Genomic DNA, 17,110 nt, shown 5'->3' on the forward strand with positions numbered 1-17,110 from the left:
TCTTTCAATCGAAGTGTAAAATGTAATGAACTTTTTTACGAAGCTTTCTATGTATATCCAAGAGCGGTTATTGTTGGAATTTGACGATAATACCCTTGAAAGGCCGGGCAACGTGTTTAAATGAGAGTTTTTATTTGATTTTAATCTTAGTCGTTCATTGTACAATTGGACATACTAAATTACTTCTTATTCTTGTTACTGAAATAAATTTTCTATTATATCGAGAACAACTATAAACATAATAATAATAATAATATTAAAGAAACCCAACCAAAACACCACTCTAATAAGGGCTCCGTGTTCCTTTGAAGCCCTCCCGCCAAACCTTATCAGCTTATCCACTAACCATAAACCACTCTCTCCCTCTCTCTCTCCCTCTCTCATCACACAACCAATGTCTTCAATATCTCTTTCGATCTTCATCAGTTCTGTTGCTCGATCCACACACTCCAGCTCTAGAAACTGGAGAATCAGATCCTCCTCAGCCGCACCGCCCTTCACCTCTCTCCAATCCGCCATTGATAAGGTATATTTCCTGATTCTTCGATTCACGTTCCCATTTGTATTCATTCTGCTTTTGCTTGTGAATTTTCTGCAGAAGGATAGTGATGCTGTTAAAGAAGCACTTAATCAGCTCTCTGAATCTGGTTGGGCTAAAAAGTGGAGTTCTCAACCCTATGTTTCGCGACGCACGGTAATTAATTAGTATTTTTGAACATGCCCTAACCTAATGTTATTATATTTATTCTAACCACTGGAAGTTTCTTCAACAACAGACATCGCTTCGTGAGTTGACAACTCTTGGATTGAAAAATGCTGAGAACCTTGCAATACCTAGTGTTCGAAATGATGTAAGTTGTTTTTAGTTCAACAGCTCAATGGTTGTTTGTTGTTGCATTGGTTGATCTTTTCGTGCTTATATGTTTCACGAAATTAATTTCATGACAGTGATGCAGGCTGCTTTTCTTTTCACTGTGGTGGGAACTACAGGGTTCTTAGGACTTCTTGCTGGTCAGCTTCCTGGGGTGAGTTCAAATTCTTTTTCATACTTTTGGTTTAAGGTTTTTCTTCCCATCTATTTTATTATAATTAATGAAATTCCAAATTATAAAAAGTGAACGATTTTAACTTCATAGAAAACCTCCTCAAGCACTGCATGTCTGCACTGAGACTAGCGGTTAATCATTATTCACAGGGATCAATCGGATTGGGATTTTATATGTTGTAATTTTCAGTTATATATGTATATACACACATTTTTATATGTATTTTTTTTAAGTAGACATGTTTTAACACCTTCTTTGACCCATATTTTGAAGTAGATAGAATTAATTGCTGGAATCTATAGGCTTTGGTCGGAATCTGGCCGGAACCTACAAGATTTGCCCGGAATCGCTAGAGTCTAGACTGCCACCAAATATTGGCCGATTAGGACCGGATTTGACCAATGTTGATCGCCTAGCAATTAATTGGCCAATTAGATGAAAATTACTCGATGAACCTCTGAATAGCGATTAATCGGAGGCTAGGCGCGATTTTTACAACCATGGGTATATGTAGTTATGTAACATTTCAGTAATTCGAAAACCTTACTTTTGTTGCTTATTTATCACATCAAGGCCCATTCTTCAAGAAATTGGTTGATTGTGGTAGTTTTCATTTTTATTTTTGTATGCTAAATGGGTCGATTCTGGCCCACTCAGATTATAATCGCCACTGCAGCCACAGTTACCATCAGTCCATCACCACTGGTCACTTCAACCCGGGCCCATTTTGAGCCAAACCAGATTGATACCTTTTTAAAACAACCTGTTTGACCCGTTATATGACCTGCCCATTTTGCCAGGCTTGCATACAATCTGTTTGTAAATTAGGCATGCACTTGATAGTTGATACACTACTGACTACATCGACTACACCGAGACACATCACCTGTGATAGAACTTGTTATCTCAGTTTATATTATGATTATGTTGTGATTTTGCTGCAGTTATTTGTTACAAGCAGATTGATTATAAATTGACTTTTTAACTGTGGTTAAAATTCTGTAGGATTGGGGCTTCTTTGTACCATATTTGATTGGGAGCATTTCGTTGGTAGTTCTGGCTATAGGGAGTATTTCACCTGGGTAAGTTCAACATATTTTAGAGTGATAATAATGAACAGTAGAAGTTGCATTTTGACCCATTTACTTATAAATGGGTCGATTCGGCTTTATCTTTTTCATCTCTAAGACCATGCGTAGTGGTAAGGGTGAATAATGCCCCCACCCTTGGGCGTTTTCCGCCATGTGGCAGTACAGTCAGCAAGGGGCATTATTGGGCGTTTTTCTAAAATAGGTGTAGTGGGGATGTGGGCATTATGTTAAAGGGTGTAAAGAATTAAAAAAAAATAAAAAAAACCAACAAAAAAAGCTATTGGACTAAAAAAAGGAAGATTAAATGTTATTGGTCTAATGGGTCAAAGTAAAAGAAACTTGAAAGGAAATGGTACAACAGGTCAAAAGAGTGGAAATTCGCCTAAAGCATGGAACATCTTAAATCATTTTGTTAACATTAAAATAATATAATTTCTGTAATCACCTCCGAGTCTCTTGACACAACCAAAAGGTTGAAATCTTGTCATTTTCATCCAACTCGTTAACTCCATCCATTACGTTAAGTCAGGGGTACTTTCGTCTTTTTAGGCATTTTTGTGATGATTAAAGGGTTTGGGTGGGGAGAAAGTCAACAGATGTGAATTTTTTTTTTCTTATTGTGTTTTTTACTTTAATAAAAAATGTCTAATAATACGGAAATCTCATTTAACGGAGAAAATTGATAGAGTTAATGAGTCGGATGAAAATGTCAAGATTTCAAACCTTTTGGATCCAGATGCGAAAAAACAAACCTTTGGACGAAAGTCACAAAAGTAGCCAAAACCCAGGGATGAAAATGCCCTTTTACTCAAATATTTATAAAAAGAAAAAGAGTAAATTACATTTTTGGTCCTTTATATTTATACCAATTTTCTGTCATTTCTATAGGTAAAGGACAACAGCTGAAAATTAGTATAAACATAATGGACGAAAAATGTAATTTACTCTATAAAAAATATGAATTTTGTACAAAAGGCGTTTCGCTGTCATGTTTCAGTCCGTACGAAAAATACTTGTTTCAGCCTGTAGCTGTTTTGACCTGTTACACGCCTCACACATTTTGGCAGCTCTAATGAACGGTTTTGGATTTATCTAAATTAGCTCACATACGCTGTAGGCTTCTTCAGGCTGCAATCGGTGCATTCTCAACCTTCTTCCCTGATTATCAGGATAGAATTGCCAGGCATGAAGCTGCACATTTTCTGGGTAATTTTTTCTCTGAGCTATCTGTTGAAAAAGAAAAATACAATGATCTGACCAACTTACTGTATAATATTGTTCAGTCATTATGCCAATATAGTAGGTATCTAAAAGTGACAAAGGAAGGTGTTTATAGCTATTAACTCACTATTCTTTGAATGGCAGTTGCATACTTACTGGGTCTCCCGATTCTTGGGTATTCTCTGGACATTGGAAAAGAGAACGTTAACCTTATAGATGAAAAGCTGGAAAAACTCTTGTACAGTGGACAACTGGATTCAAAAGAACTTGACAGGTACAGTTGAGTTGTTTTACTAAACTAATTCAGTTATGTTTTATTGTTAGTTAGATAACTATCGTGTAAGGAAGAATGTCATATTTATGATCATAGTTGAGTACTTCAATATAGATTCGAAGAACGTACACCAGCAAAGTTTTATAACTGCTCATTTAGAAAATATTTCTGCAAAGAAAATATGTTGTTTGTTTATAACCTTACCTATTATTAAACTTCACTATCAGGTTGGCGGTTGTAGCAATGGCGGGGCTAGCAGCAGAAGGTCTAAAATATGATAAAGTGGTTGGCCAATCCGCTGACCTATTTACTCTACAGGTATTTCCTTATGAATGGGTTGATTCACTTTATGTTCTGTCTCTAAGACCATGGGGTATGGACTTTGGAGACCACCCGCCACGTAGGCGCCACGTCATCACGGGAGGACCCATTCCCTTGGGGACTACTCAAGGGTGTGGAGGACTACCCAACCCCACAATAAAAATCAATATAATCTATACTATATAATAAAGGTGGAGAGAGAGAAGTCAGAGGGGCCCCACCACTTTGGTCTGTCTCCAACGTCTTGGAGAGGACGGAGAAGCCGCGACGGAGCAACCGGGGGCGGTGTGCGACGACCCGGGACGGAGGCGACCGGGGGGGAGGGGGGAGACGAGGCCCATACCGGGCGGTCTAACGGGTCAAACAAGTAGATTAAAAAACAGCTTAAAAGAAACGGGTCAAATACATCAAAAGTCACGCAACGTGTATTTTAATGCATATAACCTCCTAAATCATTTGTCAGAAAAAAAATAGATTATTATTATGATAATATTATCTGTACTGATAAAAAAATATTAATAATTGTGTTTAAAAGTGTTTATTTTGACCCGGCCCGTTTAGACCATGCTCCAAATATTAGTCTTTTGACCTAACTTCTTTAAACTGCAATCTCATGTAATTATTTTCATAATCACAGAGATTTATAAACAGAAGTAAACCCCAGATCAAGTCACAAGAACAGCAAAACCTAACCAGATGGGCAGTAAGTCATTTAAGTGTATACCAAGAATTTAATATTAATTTTATCTTTACCTATGCTGAAAAATGGTTATATATGCAGGTTTTGTTCGCGGGATCGTTGTTAAAAAACAATGAAAAACTTCATGAAGCCGTAATGTCTGCGATGTCAAAGAAGGCGAGCGTGGTAGAGTGTATTGAAGCGATTGAAAACGCGGCTGCATGATCCCACAATTATAGTCAATACCAGTGATTATATGTATTGTTTTTTTTTTATTAAATATGAAAATAATATTGTTGTATATGTTGGTTAAAATTGAATATTATATACGTGGAGAAAAGTTTGTTTAGTATATTAAATTGAAAACCATAAATTGAATATCATGTTGGCTGAAAGGTATAGCCAGAACCATAAATTAGAAAAGGTTAAGATCATGAAAACCATCTAGCCGATTTTAGTATATTAAAGTACCAAGAACTTGTTTAAAATTAACGTACTCATGGAACATTTTCAAAAGCTGAGCTTTTACCACGAATTCGGTCAAAATAATGAAATGTCGTTCCAAGTGCAAACATGTTCTTAACGTACAAAAATTCAAGTAATCACTGTTCCAATTTAGCAAGATATTGTGCTAGTAACCTTTTTGAGATTGTATTTCACTGTTCCAGTTTGTTGCCCGTCTACCTGCTATCCTTATGTAATTTGCCATGTTGATTGGAATGAAACAAAACATTTCACTTATACATGTATAGTAAACAAGTTTTGAGGTTTTAATATACCCAAAGTGGATAACTGGATATTCCGTATAAAATGAAAGTGTAGGTTGGGTTTGTATGTAATAACACATAAAATTGGTGAAAAGACATTATTGTGCCTAAAAAACAGTTGCAAGTTGGGAAAACATGACACAATACAAGGGATGAAAATGCTTATAAACCAATCGGGTATCTTTCTACATTGAGCAAATACATTCCGTTTTATTGTTCCTCAACTTACATTACAAAAGATGAAATCGTTTTATTGTGGATAACACCAATTACCCGGGTCTCCAACAAGGATGTAAGCGATATAAAACTTACGATGCAGTCATAGGCGGCCATACATGGAAAGCATATCTCTTAGCTTCTTTGCTTGGGTATCCATGCTTGAAAAGCTCATAGAATTTGGTATCCTCCAACCCCAATTACCAGACTGTATTTACAAACAAAAAAATAAAATTATAAAACATAGATATGCTTATAGCAAATTGTATCAATTTTTGTAATCAGATTTGACACACTAATTACTTCTTATAAATATAATTTCTTTATGGAGAAAGGTGTGTAGGTTAAAAAAAATATTCTAGAGATGAGTTCAGTGTAATATGATAAAAAATGAGTTCAAGATTATTACTTGTGTTGCTGGAATATTCATTCTAGCAGAACTCCCCAACCCGAGAATATCCTGCATAGGTATGATTGAAGTTTGGGCTACTGAAGCAAGAGCTGCTCGGATTAGAGCCCATGAGATATCATCATCCTCAGAAATTGAAAGATAGTTAAGCACCTGAAATATACAAGAGTCATTGCGACAGGATCCAGATAGCAAATTGATTTGTAAATAGAACTAAAATAGAAAAAACAAGATGCTAACAAACAAGATAACAGCCTATATTCGAGAGATAACTCTTTTATAAAAACAGTTACTTTTGAGCGGTAAACCAACTCTCCTAGTGATGCTCACTCGTTCGGTTCTCTTCGATGATGATGATAACAAGCATAACAGTATCCTAGTCTTATTCCCTATTTATAGATTTTCCTAGATAGAATCGTAACCCATTTTTTCAGTAATCCTATTCCTAACTAACTAATCAATCATACCCACCCATAGCCATAACAGCTATTAGTAGGGTCTAGGGAGGGTGCGATGTAGGCACACCTTACCTCTATCCCAAGGGACAGACAGGCTGCTTCCGGTGAGACCCTCGGCTCCTCCATATATAAGAGCCATAGCAAACATACAATTGCACACAGCTAGACAAAAGGTAGCAACAAAAAAAAATTGTATTGTACTAATAGAAATCTTAGTAAGCTATCAGACAATTAACACACTCACAACACATTATACAGGTGATAACATGCAAAATCCTTTTAAGACACTAACAAAACACACTAAGCTCCTAAGACAATAAAAACCAATACAAAGAGGTAATACTTTCTAAAAGTCTTTGACCTTAATCCTACGTCTCCACGAACTCCTATCCTCATTCATGTCCTCAGAGAGGTGTAAGTGTAACAAATCCTTTCTAATTCGCTTCTCCCAAGTCAGTTTCGGCCTACCTCTACTCCTTCGCCCCTCCACAATCAGACTTTCTATTGTTCTAATCCTAACTAACTAATATTGTATATACTATAAATATGCTATTTTGTCACATCAACCAACTTTGGCCCCTTAACGTTAGCATTAACCAACTTTAGCCCCACAACTTTAATAATGACATGGTTAGCCCCTCAACTTTGGTAATAACATGTTTAGCCCTTAACTAAAACAACTTAGCCCCTCAACTTTGATAATATACAACTTTAGCCCCTCAACTTTAATAATGACATGTTTAGTCCCTCAACTTTAATAATGACATGTTTAGCCCCTTAATTACATTAAACAACTTTAGCCCCTTAACTTTAATAATGACATGTTTAACACCTCAACTTCAATAATGACATGTTTAGCCCTTTAACTAAAACAACTTTAATAATAAACAACTTTATCCCCTCAACTTTAGTAATGACATGTTTAGCCCCTCAACTTTAATAATGACATGCTTAGCCCCTTAACTAAAATATCAAACAACTTTAACTCTCGCGATTTGCTTATTTTTATCTACGTTTCGAACCCGCTCCCGCTGCGGAGCGCAGGTGGTAACCCATGAGTTTTCCATAAATACCGTAATTAGATTTAAATATGAACCAAGCACTAACAAATAAAACACTGTTAAAAAGAACTCTGAATAGATTGCAGTGAAAATAAACACTCACATTGCTTTTCTCTTCTTGCTGAAGAACATCCCACCAGCCTCGTATCTATGAAAAAAAATGCAAACTATCAAATGATGTACAACTTAAGCATAACATGAAAATAAAAGAAAAACCTGTTGATTTTGAAGTACAATTGCAATACGATGCAACTATCAATCATCACTTTTGTTTGAGTTCCTTAAATTGAGGTTTAGGATTTTTTTTTTCTTTTGTATATATTATGTCCTATAATTCCATAAATCAACCTGATGTAAAGCAATATATGAATGAAGGGGATAAATCACCGTGTCATTATCATGAGTTCCAGTATATACAACTTGATTTTTCTCATGATTATGAGGCAAATGAGGGTTTGTTGAATCACTTCCAAAACCTGTTCATACGATTGTTAACAGAAGAATTCGTTTATGATAATTTTAAACTTTGGCCTACCGGATTATACTCAAATTGAAATGAGACAAAAAGTAAGAAGCAATCTAGTACCAAATTGAAGAACAGCCATTCCAGGTGCCCCAATGGATTTCCGAAGTTGGACTACATCTTCAGTTATAACTCCCTGTAATGCAGCAACAAAGGAAGAGATGATATGGTATCCTTATATAAGTATAACAGCTTTTATATCAGAATATGCCTTTAAATTCGTACCAAGTCTTCTGCTATGATATTGATGTCACCAACAGCTTTAAAGATAGCGTTAAATAAAGAAATTCCGGGTCCCACCTACTATCAAACAAAAGTAATAACTTAAGCATCAGAAGTAATAAATTTGAAGAAAGTTTGCATATCTGACCTTCCATCTACCCGAAGTCGCAATTTTTGCTTCTGCAAAACAAGTAATTCAGTATTATTACAACATGGATATAATGAAGCAAGATTCCTTTAATGGAAACTTTGTCTTATTATTATACACAAAACTCACCAGAAGGAACAGCCCAAAAGCCAGAAAATCCCCGAAAGTGATCTATTCTGAACTCGTCAAATAGATCCTGTGCACGTTTTAACCGGCGTACCCACCATGAAAATCGATCTTCTTCCATTGCTTTCCAGTCATACAGTGGGCTTCATATTATACGAAATAAAATATTATTCATCATTAATCACTTATACATATTCATATAAATCTAGAAGCTTAAATGTCTTGTAGCATGCGAGCAAACAATATATTCTGTAAAAGCCAGAAATAAACAGTTTTCTTCAAAACAAAAACTATTTACCTGTCCCATAGTTGACCAGTTTCACTAAAAGCATCAGGGGGAACGCCACTAACCAAAAGTGGAAACCCTTTCCGGTTCTGCAAGACAATAGAAAGAAACCGAGATTAAAGAGGAATATCATGTCAAAACAAGTTTCGGTTAAAATGGGTCATGTTTGGTGCAGGTTGGGATGATCCGCAAACACGTTTAGTCCATTTAATAAACCTTTCATATATAACTAACGCATGAATTAAAGAAACGATATTACAATTTACAATAATCACGTAAATCTTTGAATAATACGATCTAAGAGGTTATATGTACTAAAATAAAGAGTAAAGAACATGGTTAGTCCCTCTGGTTTTCCAAAATTTTGGATTTGGTCCCTATCTTTCCAAAAGTATACAGATGGTCCCTGTGGTTTGCACTTTGTAACGAATTTAGTCCCCAGTTAACAAATCTAAAGGTTCCGAGAGATCCAAATTCGGGACTAAATCCATTACAAAGTGCAAACCACAGAGACCATCCATGTACGTTTGGCAAAACTTGAGGACTAAATGCATTATAAAGTACAAACCACCGGGATCATCTGTGTACTTTTAAAAAGCTAGGAACCAAATCCAATTTTTAGAAAAATCATTAGGCAACTTTCAACCCACTCCCCTTTTATCTTACATAATTTAATTTGACCCATTTGACGTGTTTGAGATAAAAAAGACAACCGGAATCGACTCATTCATCGGTAAATGAGTCTAATTGCCACCTCTAATAATGCAAATCAACCGTAGATATTATTTACTCACAAGCAAAAAGTATTTCCTGTTTGCCCAAACATCTGCACTGTGAAAACCAACATAGATGGGCATGTCTCCCATAATGCTTATCCCCTTCGTCTGTGCATAATGACGAACTTTTTTCCACTGTCGTTGAAATAAGAACTGCTGTGCGACAAAAATGTCGATCTGGGTATGGAAAGGGCAACACGGTCAGAAAAGAAAACAAGTGATCTGGTGAAAATCAAGTATAGGAACAGGGAGTAAATGCGTGTAACGGAAATCTCAAAGGGCAAACATCTTACAAATTCCCTTTTTGTTTCGTAAATATCTTGTAATGCAGCAAGATGTCGATTCTTTAAAGGCTCGGGCCAATCATACCAATTGTATGTATCATAACAGTCATCAATAGCAGCAAAATATGCTGCATCGTCAAGCCAACCTATGTAATCATGAAAAAAAATGCAAAAAGTAAATTTCCTAAAAAAATCTCATAATAGTGTCTACAAACACCAGTACTAAACATAACAACAATCCTAAAAAAATCTCATAATAGTGTCTATAAACACCAGTACTAAACATAACAACAAATGAATGCATAAATTCTAAAATAAGGTGAGAAACTTCAGTTAAACACAGAACTACGGAACAAATTGTTGTCCTGAATGGAAAAAAATTGTTAATCGTAAGATAATAGACTTCACTAATTTGAGAAATCTAAGGGTGTGTAATGTAGATATTTCTGAAAGAATAAAATTCAGATTTATGCATTTTCGCGCAACCACAATTACCATAATAACTTAAAGAAAGGATATTTTACTTGCAACTTCAGGATCTTTGCGAAAATCTTCGAGCTGACATTTGAGATCCCCGTTACTTGAAATGAGCCTCTTTGCAGCCTTGGCTATCAATGGATCCTTTATTATAGCAACAGTTTCATAATTCACACGTTCTGAGTCCCTGCACAAATGCTATACACTGATACATCAAGATGGTAAAATATAATAATTGCATTTGCTTCATGTAATCAATGATTCTTACAGTGGTTCAGGAAGCTCTTCTTTTGTCAATAAACCATCTTTCACAAGCTCATCTAGGGATATCAAAAGAGTGTTGCCACAGTTTGCATCCTGGAAATGAACATTGGGAATATTTTTCACTATTTTATCCCTAACGAGAAGTACATATAATTTAGAAGCAATGTGCATATCTGAGATCACATGTAACCAATGAACATTACTTCTAATTAAGCAGTAACCAACACAGTAAATACCGAAGGATAGTAAAAAAAGTAGTCTGATTAAAAAACTTCCTTCGTAACAGAGAATTTGAGGTATATTGACACTCATAGAATCTTAATCTGATAAATCCTCATGAAGTATTAATGTTAAAGTTTGCTCGATGTCCTGTAACTCACAAGATAAAATATGGCACTTTGACACAGATAGTGCCACTAATGATTATTTCTTCAGTAACTCTGATTCTCTAATTTTCTTCTATTTCCTTCAGCTCCTTCTTTGTATTTTCATTAAAGGGAAATTAGGCATTCTGGTTCAACAACGCGTTTCATGCTCAAATACTATTAAGTTTTAATAACAACTTCTAAGATGAACTCCATTAGCATGACTCTTCAAGCAATGGTTGCAGTCAGTTCCGACACTAAATATACTTAGCAGTGAACACTATTAATTATATGTTAGGTTGTTGTGGGAAGATCTCTCATTTTCGATAAAAGTTCCATTCATTAATTAATACCTGTCCAGAATATGGAGATCCCTCCTCATTAGCCTTTCTACCTGGTGGAACAAGTGGGAGTACCTGCATAAACACAAAGAAACAGTTTAGAATAGCATACACCTGAACAGATTCAATGGGAATGGAGCATATAGTCATATAGAACATAATCTTGTATTGACATAGTAGTTTGAAAGTACGATTGCAAATGGAACAAAGATCATAGATGAAACAAGAGCAAGAAATGGTGTAGAGCAAAAGCAAACACAATTTCAGATGTACAATATAGAAAAGATTGACATGAATCCATAACTGGAAACCTTCCTTGCAGAACACTGTAAAAAATTTATCAACTTTAAAGGAAGTTATACAAGTTTGCTGTAAACAAAAAAAAAAAAAAACTGCTATAGAACACTTATGTGTTACATTCTAGAAACAATATCACTACACTTGAGCTAAGTTCCTCATGCAATAGTTCTTTGCTTTTGGTAAACGGTTTCTTCTGCTTCTAGTTTAATTTACTTTCGCATACATTCCTTTTCAATCTAATTCAGCAAGATTCAAGAACCAATGCTACAGACTTATCTTCATTCATACAGGTACAACCTAAACAAAACACCTACATTACTGTATATCTAATTCTACTGTCCTAAAACCGAAAGTACATAAAAATCTCTTCTCAATGCAATCAAAATTAGTGCCAATTTAAAACAGATGTCATTACTCATTACTCATAATTCATAAAATCAACTACTAGAAAACATCTACATTGTTGTGTATCTAATTCTAGTGTTCTAAAACCGAAACTACATAAAACTCTCATCTTAAAGCAATCAGAATCAGCATCATTTCACAACACATACCATTATTCATAAAATCAACTACTAGAAAACACCTACATTATTGCATCTCTAATTCTACTGTCATAAATCCAAAACTACATAGAAATCTCTTATCAAAGCAATCAAAATCAACCTCAATTCACAACACATATCATTACTCATAAACTCAACCACCACAAAACACCTACACACATTAACCGAAATTAGAACCTGCCACACAGAGCAACCGGCTTCACTCAACCAATCCAGAAACCGAAAAGCCTGATCACCTAGGTCACCAACACCGTAGGGTCCAGCAAACGACGTCGGATGAAGCAACACTCCGGCTCTTCTCCGATCACGAGGATCCGCTTTCGGAATCCAGTCGGCATAATCCAGCGGAAAATCCTCTCCCACTGCGTATGCACCAACTGCAACAGCGTGATTTCGAATCCGCCTAATTGCGAGTGGTTTTGGCGGAGCACGTGGTGAGGAGAATGAAGCGATGGTGACGAAATTGGTGAGTTTTGGATGAGTGAGAAGAAGAGGGAGTGATGAGAGAGAGTGAACCGCCATTGTTGGTTCAGATAATTGAGAGATACAGTGGTGGTTGTTATATATGGAAGAAGATGATTTACATGGGAGAGTGGGTTTAGGCTGGGGGTGAGCGGGAGCATGTGGAGTTCATGTGAAGTGGAGCCTAAATTGATTGAACCGCAACCCCATCCCTTTTCTCTATGTCATGGTATTTGGATAATGTATACCTATACCTATACCTATACCTATACCTATACGAGATATATACTATACTTAAACTATACCTGTATGATACCATATCATATTTTAAAGACATATACAAAATGCTTTAAGAGGTTTAGAAAATTACTGTACCGTCTATATCGACGATATTATAGTTTTCTCAAACTCTGAAGATAAACATTATTTTCATGTTTTATCAGTTTTAAAAACAATTGAAAAATATGGAATTATTTTATCAAAAAGAGTAAACTGCCATTTTGGTCCCTGTGGTTTGGCCAGTTTTGCCACTTTAGTCCAAATCTCAAACTTTTTACATCTGGGTCCTTGTGGTTTCACTTTTGTTGACATTTTAGTCCAAAATTCAAAAACCCCAATTTTTCGTTATTGCAACCTGGTTTTTTATCCTTTTCTAAAGGGGCATTTTGGTCATTTTGCCTGCCCAACTACCCACCCCACCCCACCCTCCTTTTCTTCTTTCTCCTCTGTTGAATCGGAGCTTCTCTCTCTCTTCTCTCTCTCTCTCTTCTCTCTCTATAGCACCACCACCGCCACCTCCTCCCCCTCTCTCTCTTCTCTCTCTCTATAGCACCACCACCACCGCCATAACCTTCTTCCACAACTGCCGATTCAGATCGGCCTCAATGAAGGATACTGTTTACAGATCGGCCAAAATCATGCCAAAATCACAGAAGCTCCGATTCAGGTGCAGATTCAAATCATATTGATTCAAATCATGCCAAAATCACAGAAGCACCGATTCAGGTGCAGAAAGATGATGCCACCACCCACCGCCGCATCATCCACCTCGATGTAGGATACTGTTTACAGATCGGCCTTTTACACGAGATCAGATTGTTTTGAGATGGATTTGATGCGATTAGTATCGATTCAGGTGCCGAAAGATGATGATTTAAGAATCAAGGTTAAGGTTTCAGTTATCAAATTAGTTTTCTGTTTCTTAATTTTAACGTTGGATTCATTTGAGATGGAAAGAGGCAGATAAAGGATTTGAATTATTTGTAAATCGGCCTTTTAACGAGGTTAATAGAAAGATGCAGGTCATGTGTTGTCTAAATTGTTTGATTTTAGGTTTAGATAAAGAGATAGAGAGGCGATGGAAAGAGAGTGAGGAGAGAAAGGGTTTTTTTTTGTTGTTGATTTTAGGTTTTGAATTCAGAGAGAGAAGTGATGGAGAGAGAGAGAGTTAGGAGAGAGAAGCAGTTTAGGGAAGGAAGATGATGAGGTTGAAGATGATGAGGTTGAAGATGATGAGGGTGGGGGTGGGTAGTTGGGCGGTGGTTGCAGGGGGTGCGAGAGGGTGGTGGCAGGTGGTGGTGCTTGGCGGCGAGAGGGGGGTGGTGGTGGTTGAAGATGATGAGGTTGAAGATGATGATGATCAGGGGGTTGAGGTTGAAGATGATGATGATCTGGGGGTTTTTATATTTTGGGGTTTTTTATTAAATGAATTGCTTTAAGTAAAACATAAATGACCAAAATACCCTTGCACTAAAGGACAAAATAAGCAGCTTTCAACAGTCAAAATAGGGGGTTTTTGAAATTTGGACTAAAATGGCAACAAAATGCAAACCACAGGGACCCAGATGTAAAAAGTTTGAGATTTGGATTAAAATGGCAAAAGTATCCAAACCACAGGGACCAAAATGGCAGTTTACTCTATCAAAAAAGAAAGCTAATCTTTTTAAAACAAAGATATACTTTTTGGGTCTTGAAATAGATCAAGGTATACGGGATATATACTACACCTAAACTATGCTATACTATACCTGTATGATACCATACAATACATTATAAAACAATTCATTGTGATCTATTAAGGCCCAATATTGTCTATTAAGACAAATTTATTCTACTATTGTCCACTGTGATCCAATAAGGCCTAGTATGGTCCATTAAGACATGTATCATCCAATATTGTTCATTATGATCCATTAATGCCCAATATGGTCAGACGTATATGATTTGCTATTGTAACAACTCTCCTTAAAATTAATAATTAGAGTGATAATTAGTCAATAAGGAAACCCTAATTGAGACACCCAAGTAATTTCGCACTAACCCTAAAATTTTCGGAACAATTGGAATCAGGATCAGGGCCCCTAAAACTCAGGGGGGGTTAAACCCTAATCGATATTATCCTTATTATTCGTTGTCTAAGTTGAATTTAACAAAACTGTCAACTCACCCAAGCTACTGGACACGAAACCTACCCTACCCTAAATTGGAATCCCAGGCGATACGCGGGAGGTTCCCCGAATTCTGCCGCGACACGCGGGAGATGCCAATTTTCAGTATAAATAGAGGGCCTTGGGACTTGAATCTGGGAGTTGAAACGACGTAAAATAGTTGTCTGTACGTCGAGTTAAGGTCGTTTTACTACAATTAAACACCCACACTGCTTTCGAATTGCTGCCGCAAAACAGGGTAATCACTCGATCGCTATTACGATTCATTTTCCGAGATCAATATATCCAAAGAATGTTTAAGTGCCGCCCACATTAGGGTTATACTTTGTCGTTCGTCGTTAATTCGATGAATGAGTTTAAGTATCGCACTTTGTCGTTCATTGTGAGAATTTGATCTTGTGAGTTATCGTAACTGCTGTATTGATCACTAACCCTGTTTTGTGTGCATTATTGTTGAAATTAGGTTAACAGGGCTAAATCATATTCTATCCATATTAAATCTGCAATGTGAGTCATTCTCTTTTTATCAACTGTTTTACAATACTCCAAATTATTTTCAGAATTATAATTACAGTGATTAAGTTGATGTAATCACCAAATTACAGCCCGTATGTGGGGTGTTGTGCACATTACTACAGTTTAAATCATTTTAGGTGGGCGAACCTAATTTTAATTGATTTACGTCATTCATTGGGGCAGCCAATGGTGATATGACCACTGTCACAGATCCGGTCGAGTGACAAATACTGTGGGTAGTTGGTTGATATCAGAAACATGCGTAAAAGATCTTAACACTGTGAATTATAATAAATGTGTCTTTTCAGTAAAATGAATGATTCACTCAGTATTTCCCGCTGACAAAACCTTTTTCAAACATGTTTCAGGTGATCTACTGTAAATCAGGAAAAGTGCCGAGGAGCATTTCAAGCTTAAATGTAACACCTCGAATTTTTGTGTCCAATGATGTGTTAACACGTGTCATTTGTTTACACATGGCATCTATAATAAATAAAGGACTAATTTTGACAAACCTTGAAAGTATATAAATTCGAGGGTTATAAATGTCAACAAGGGTAAATATACTGTATAGTAACCCTAAATAAATGCTTAAACCTTCAAACGAATAAATCATAAATCGTACGGGAGCGAAACGCGGAAGAAAGTGAGAGATTACGAACTACAGGGGTTAACTGTGTCAACATGTTTAATTATACCTCTGAGTGATCCTTTAACGTTCCCAAGACTTCGAAACAGTATTATACGCTCACCAGAATATACCGTATAAATTCCGCGAAGTTCCGTCTTAAAACGAGAGAGTTATACTCAGATTCGTATAAGAAGGGTTAAAAGAGTCAACAGTGAAAGTTAAGGCTTTCCAAATAATTAAATTAACTAACCGGGGACTTAATAGCGCGGGTAAATAACACGAGGCCCCTATCGGTAAATAACCGAGGGCCAAACCGCAAAGTTACCCCTTCAAAACCGAAAGGTCAGGTAAATCATTACGAAAGATTTCGTTATTAATTACCAGATTCTGTAATCATGACAAAAGATTTAAAAATTCTGAATTATAAACCTCAGGCGGCCCGCGTGAGGTTTAGACTTAAGTTGAGGCGGGCCGCGAGCCTCCTCAATTACGCGTCTGATCTTTTAATCCCAGGCGGCCCGCATTGTAAACGCATGGAACCTCCATGCGGGCCGCATTGGACGCCCAGATGCAGAAAATTGGTGTTTTCTTGACTTTTGAGCATTGTGAACGATCAACCTCCAATAAATGAGGTATGGGTGCCCCCTACTCGACCCATACACCTCTGGGACACCTACCCATCATCTCTGGACTATTGTGGTGGTTGTAATGATCATAGAGGCTTAACATTTGCTATAAATAGCCACATTCTTGCACATAACATACACACAACTCAAACATACACCTCTGGTCATTCTAAGGAGCTTCCAAGCATCTTTCTCTGCTCCATAAGC

At 36.5% G+C, this 17,110-nt stretch overlaps 2 protein-coding genes and 1 long non-coding RNA gene across 4 annotated transcripts; 1 reads left to right on the forward strand and 2 right to left on the reverse strand.

Moving 5' to 3' along the window:
* The first annotated feature begins 290 nt into the window (after positions 1 to 290).
* Positions 291 to 5,012, forward strand: LOC110912007. Its single transcript, XM_022156668.2, has 10 exons — positions 291 to 526; positions 599 to 694; positions 777 to 851; positions 957 to 1,025; positions 2,052 to 2,128; positions 3,255 to 3,343; positions 3,503 to 3,632; positions 3,860 to 3,950; positions 4,591 to 4,656; positions 4,735 to 5,012. Exons 1-10 carry the CDS (start codon positions 395 to 397, stop codon positions 4,855 to 4,857), a joined length of 948 nt encoding a protein of 315 aa, XP_022012360.1. The 5' UTR covers positions 291 to 394; the 3' UTR covers positions 4,858 to 5,012.
* LOC118487255 lies at positions 3,257 to 3,564 on the reverse strand. Its single transcript, XR_004880975.1, has 2 exons — positions 3,486 to 3,564; positions 3,257 to 3,364 (listed from the first exon to the last, which is right to left on the reverse strand). It is a non-coding gene; the product is annotated as an uncharacterized LOC118487255 (long non-coding RNA).
* A 471-nt stretch (positions 5,013 to 5,483) lies between the features above and the next one.
* On the reverse strand, positions 5,484 to 12,906 carry LOC110912004 (4-alpha-glucanotransferase, chloroplastic/amyloplastic). 2 transcript variants are annotated; one of them, XM_022156667.2, is made up of 15 exons: positions 12,399 to 12,906; positions 11,368 to 11,430; positions 10,654 to 10,742; positions 10,433 to 10,572; positions 9,918 to 10,054; positions 9,643 to 9,801; positions 8,861 to 8,937; positions 8,566 to 8,705; positions 8,437 to 8,468; positions 8,292 to 8,366; positions 8,130 to 8,202; positions 7,931 to 8,019; positions 7,647 to 7,691; positions 6,025 to 6,177; positions 5,484 to 5,823 (listed from the first exon to the last, which is right to left on the reverse strand). In XM_022156667.2, the coding sequence occupies exons 1-15, from the start codon at positions 12,741 to 12,743 to the stop codon at positions 5,719 to 5,721; spliced, it is 1,722 nt and encodes a 573-aa protein (XP_022012359.1). In that variant the 5' UTR covers positions 12,744 to 12,906; the 3' UTR covers positions 5,484 to 5,718. The 2 variants fall into 2 exon arrangements, with proteins under 2 accessions (XP_022012359.1, XP_022012358.1); XM_022156666.2 differs by having other exon boundaries at positions 12,381 to 12,900.
* Positions 12,907 to 17,110: the final 4,204 nt, after the last annotated feature.

Source organism: Helianthus annuus, chromosome 15 (assembly GCF_002127325.2).
Source record: "Helianthus annuus cultivar XRQ/B chromosome 15, HanXRQr2.0-SUNRISE, whole genome shotgun sequence".
Taxonomy (NCBI): domain Eukaryota; kingdom Viridiplantae; phylum Streptophyta; class Magnoliopsida; order Asterales; family Asteraceae; genus Helianthus; species Helianthus annuus.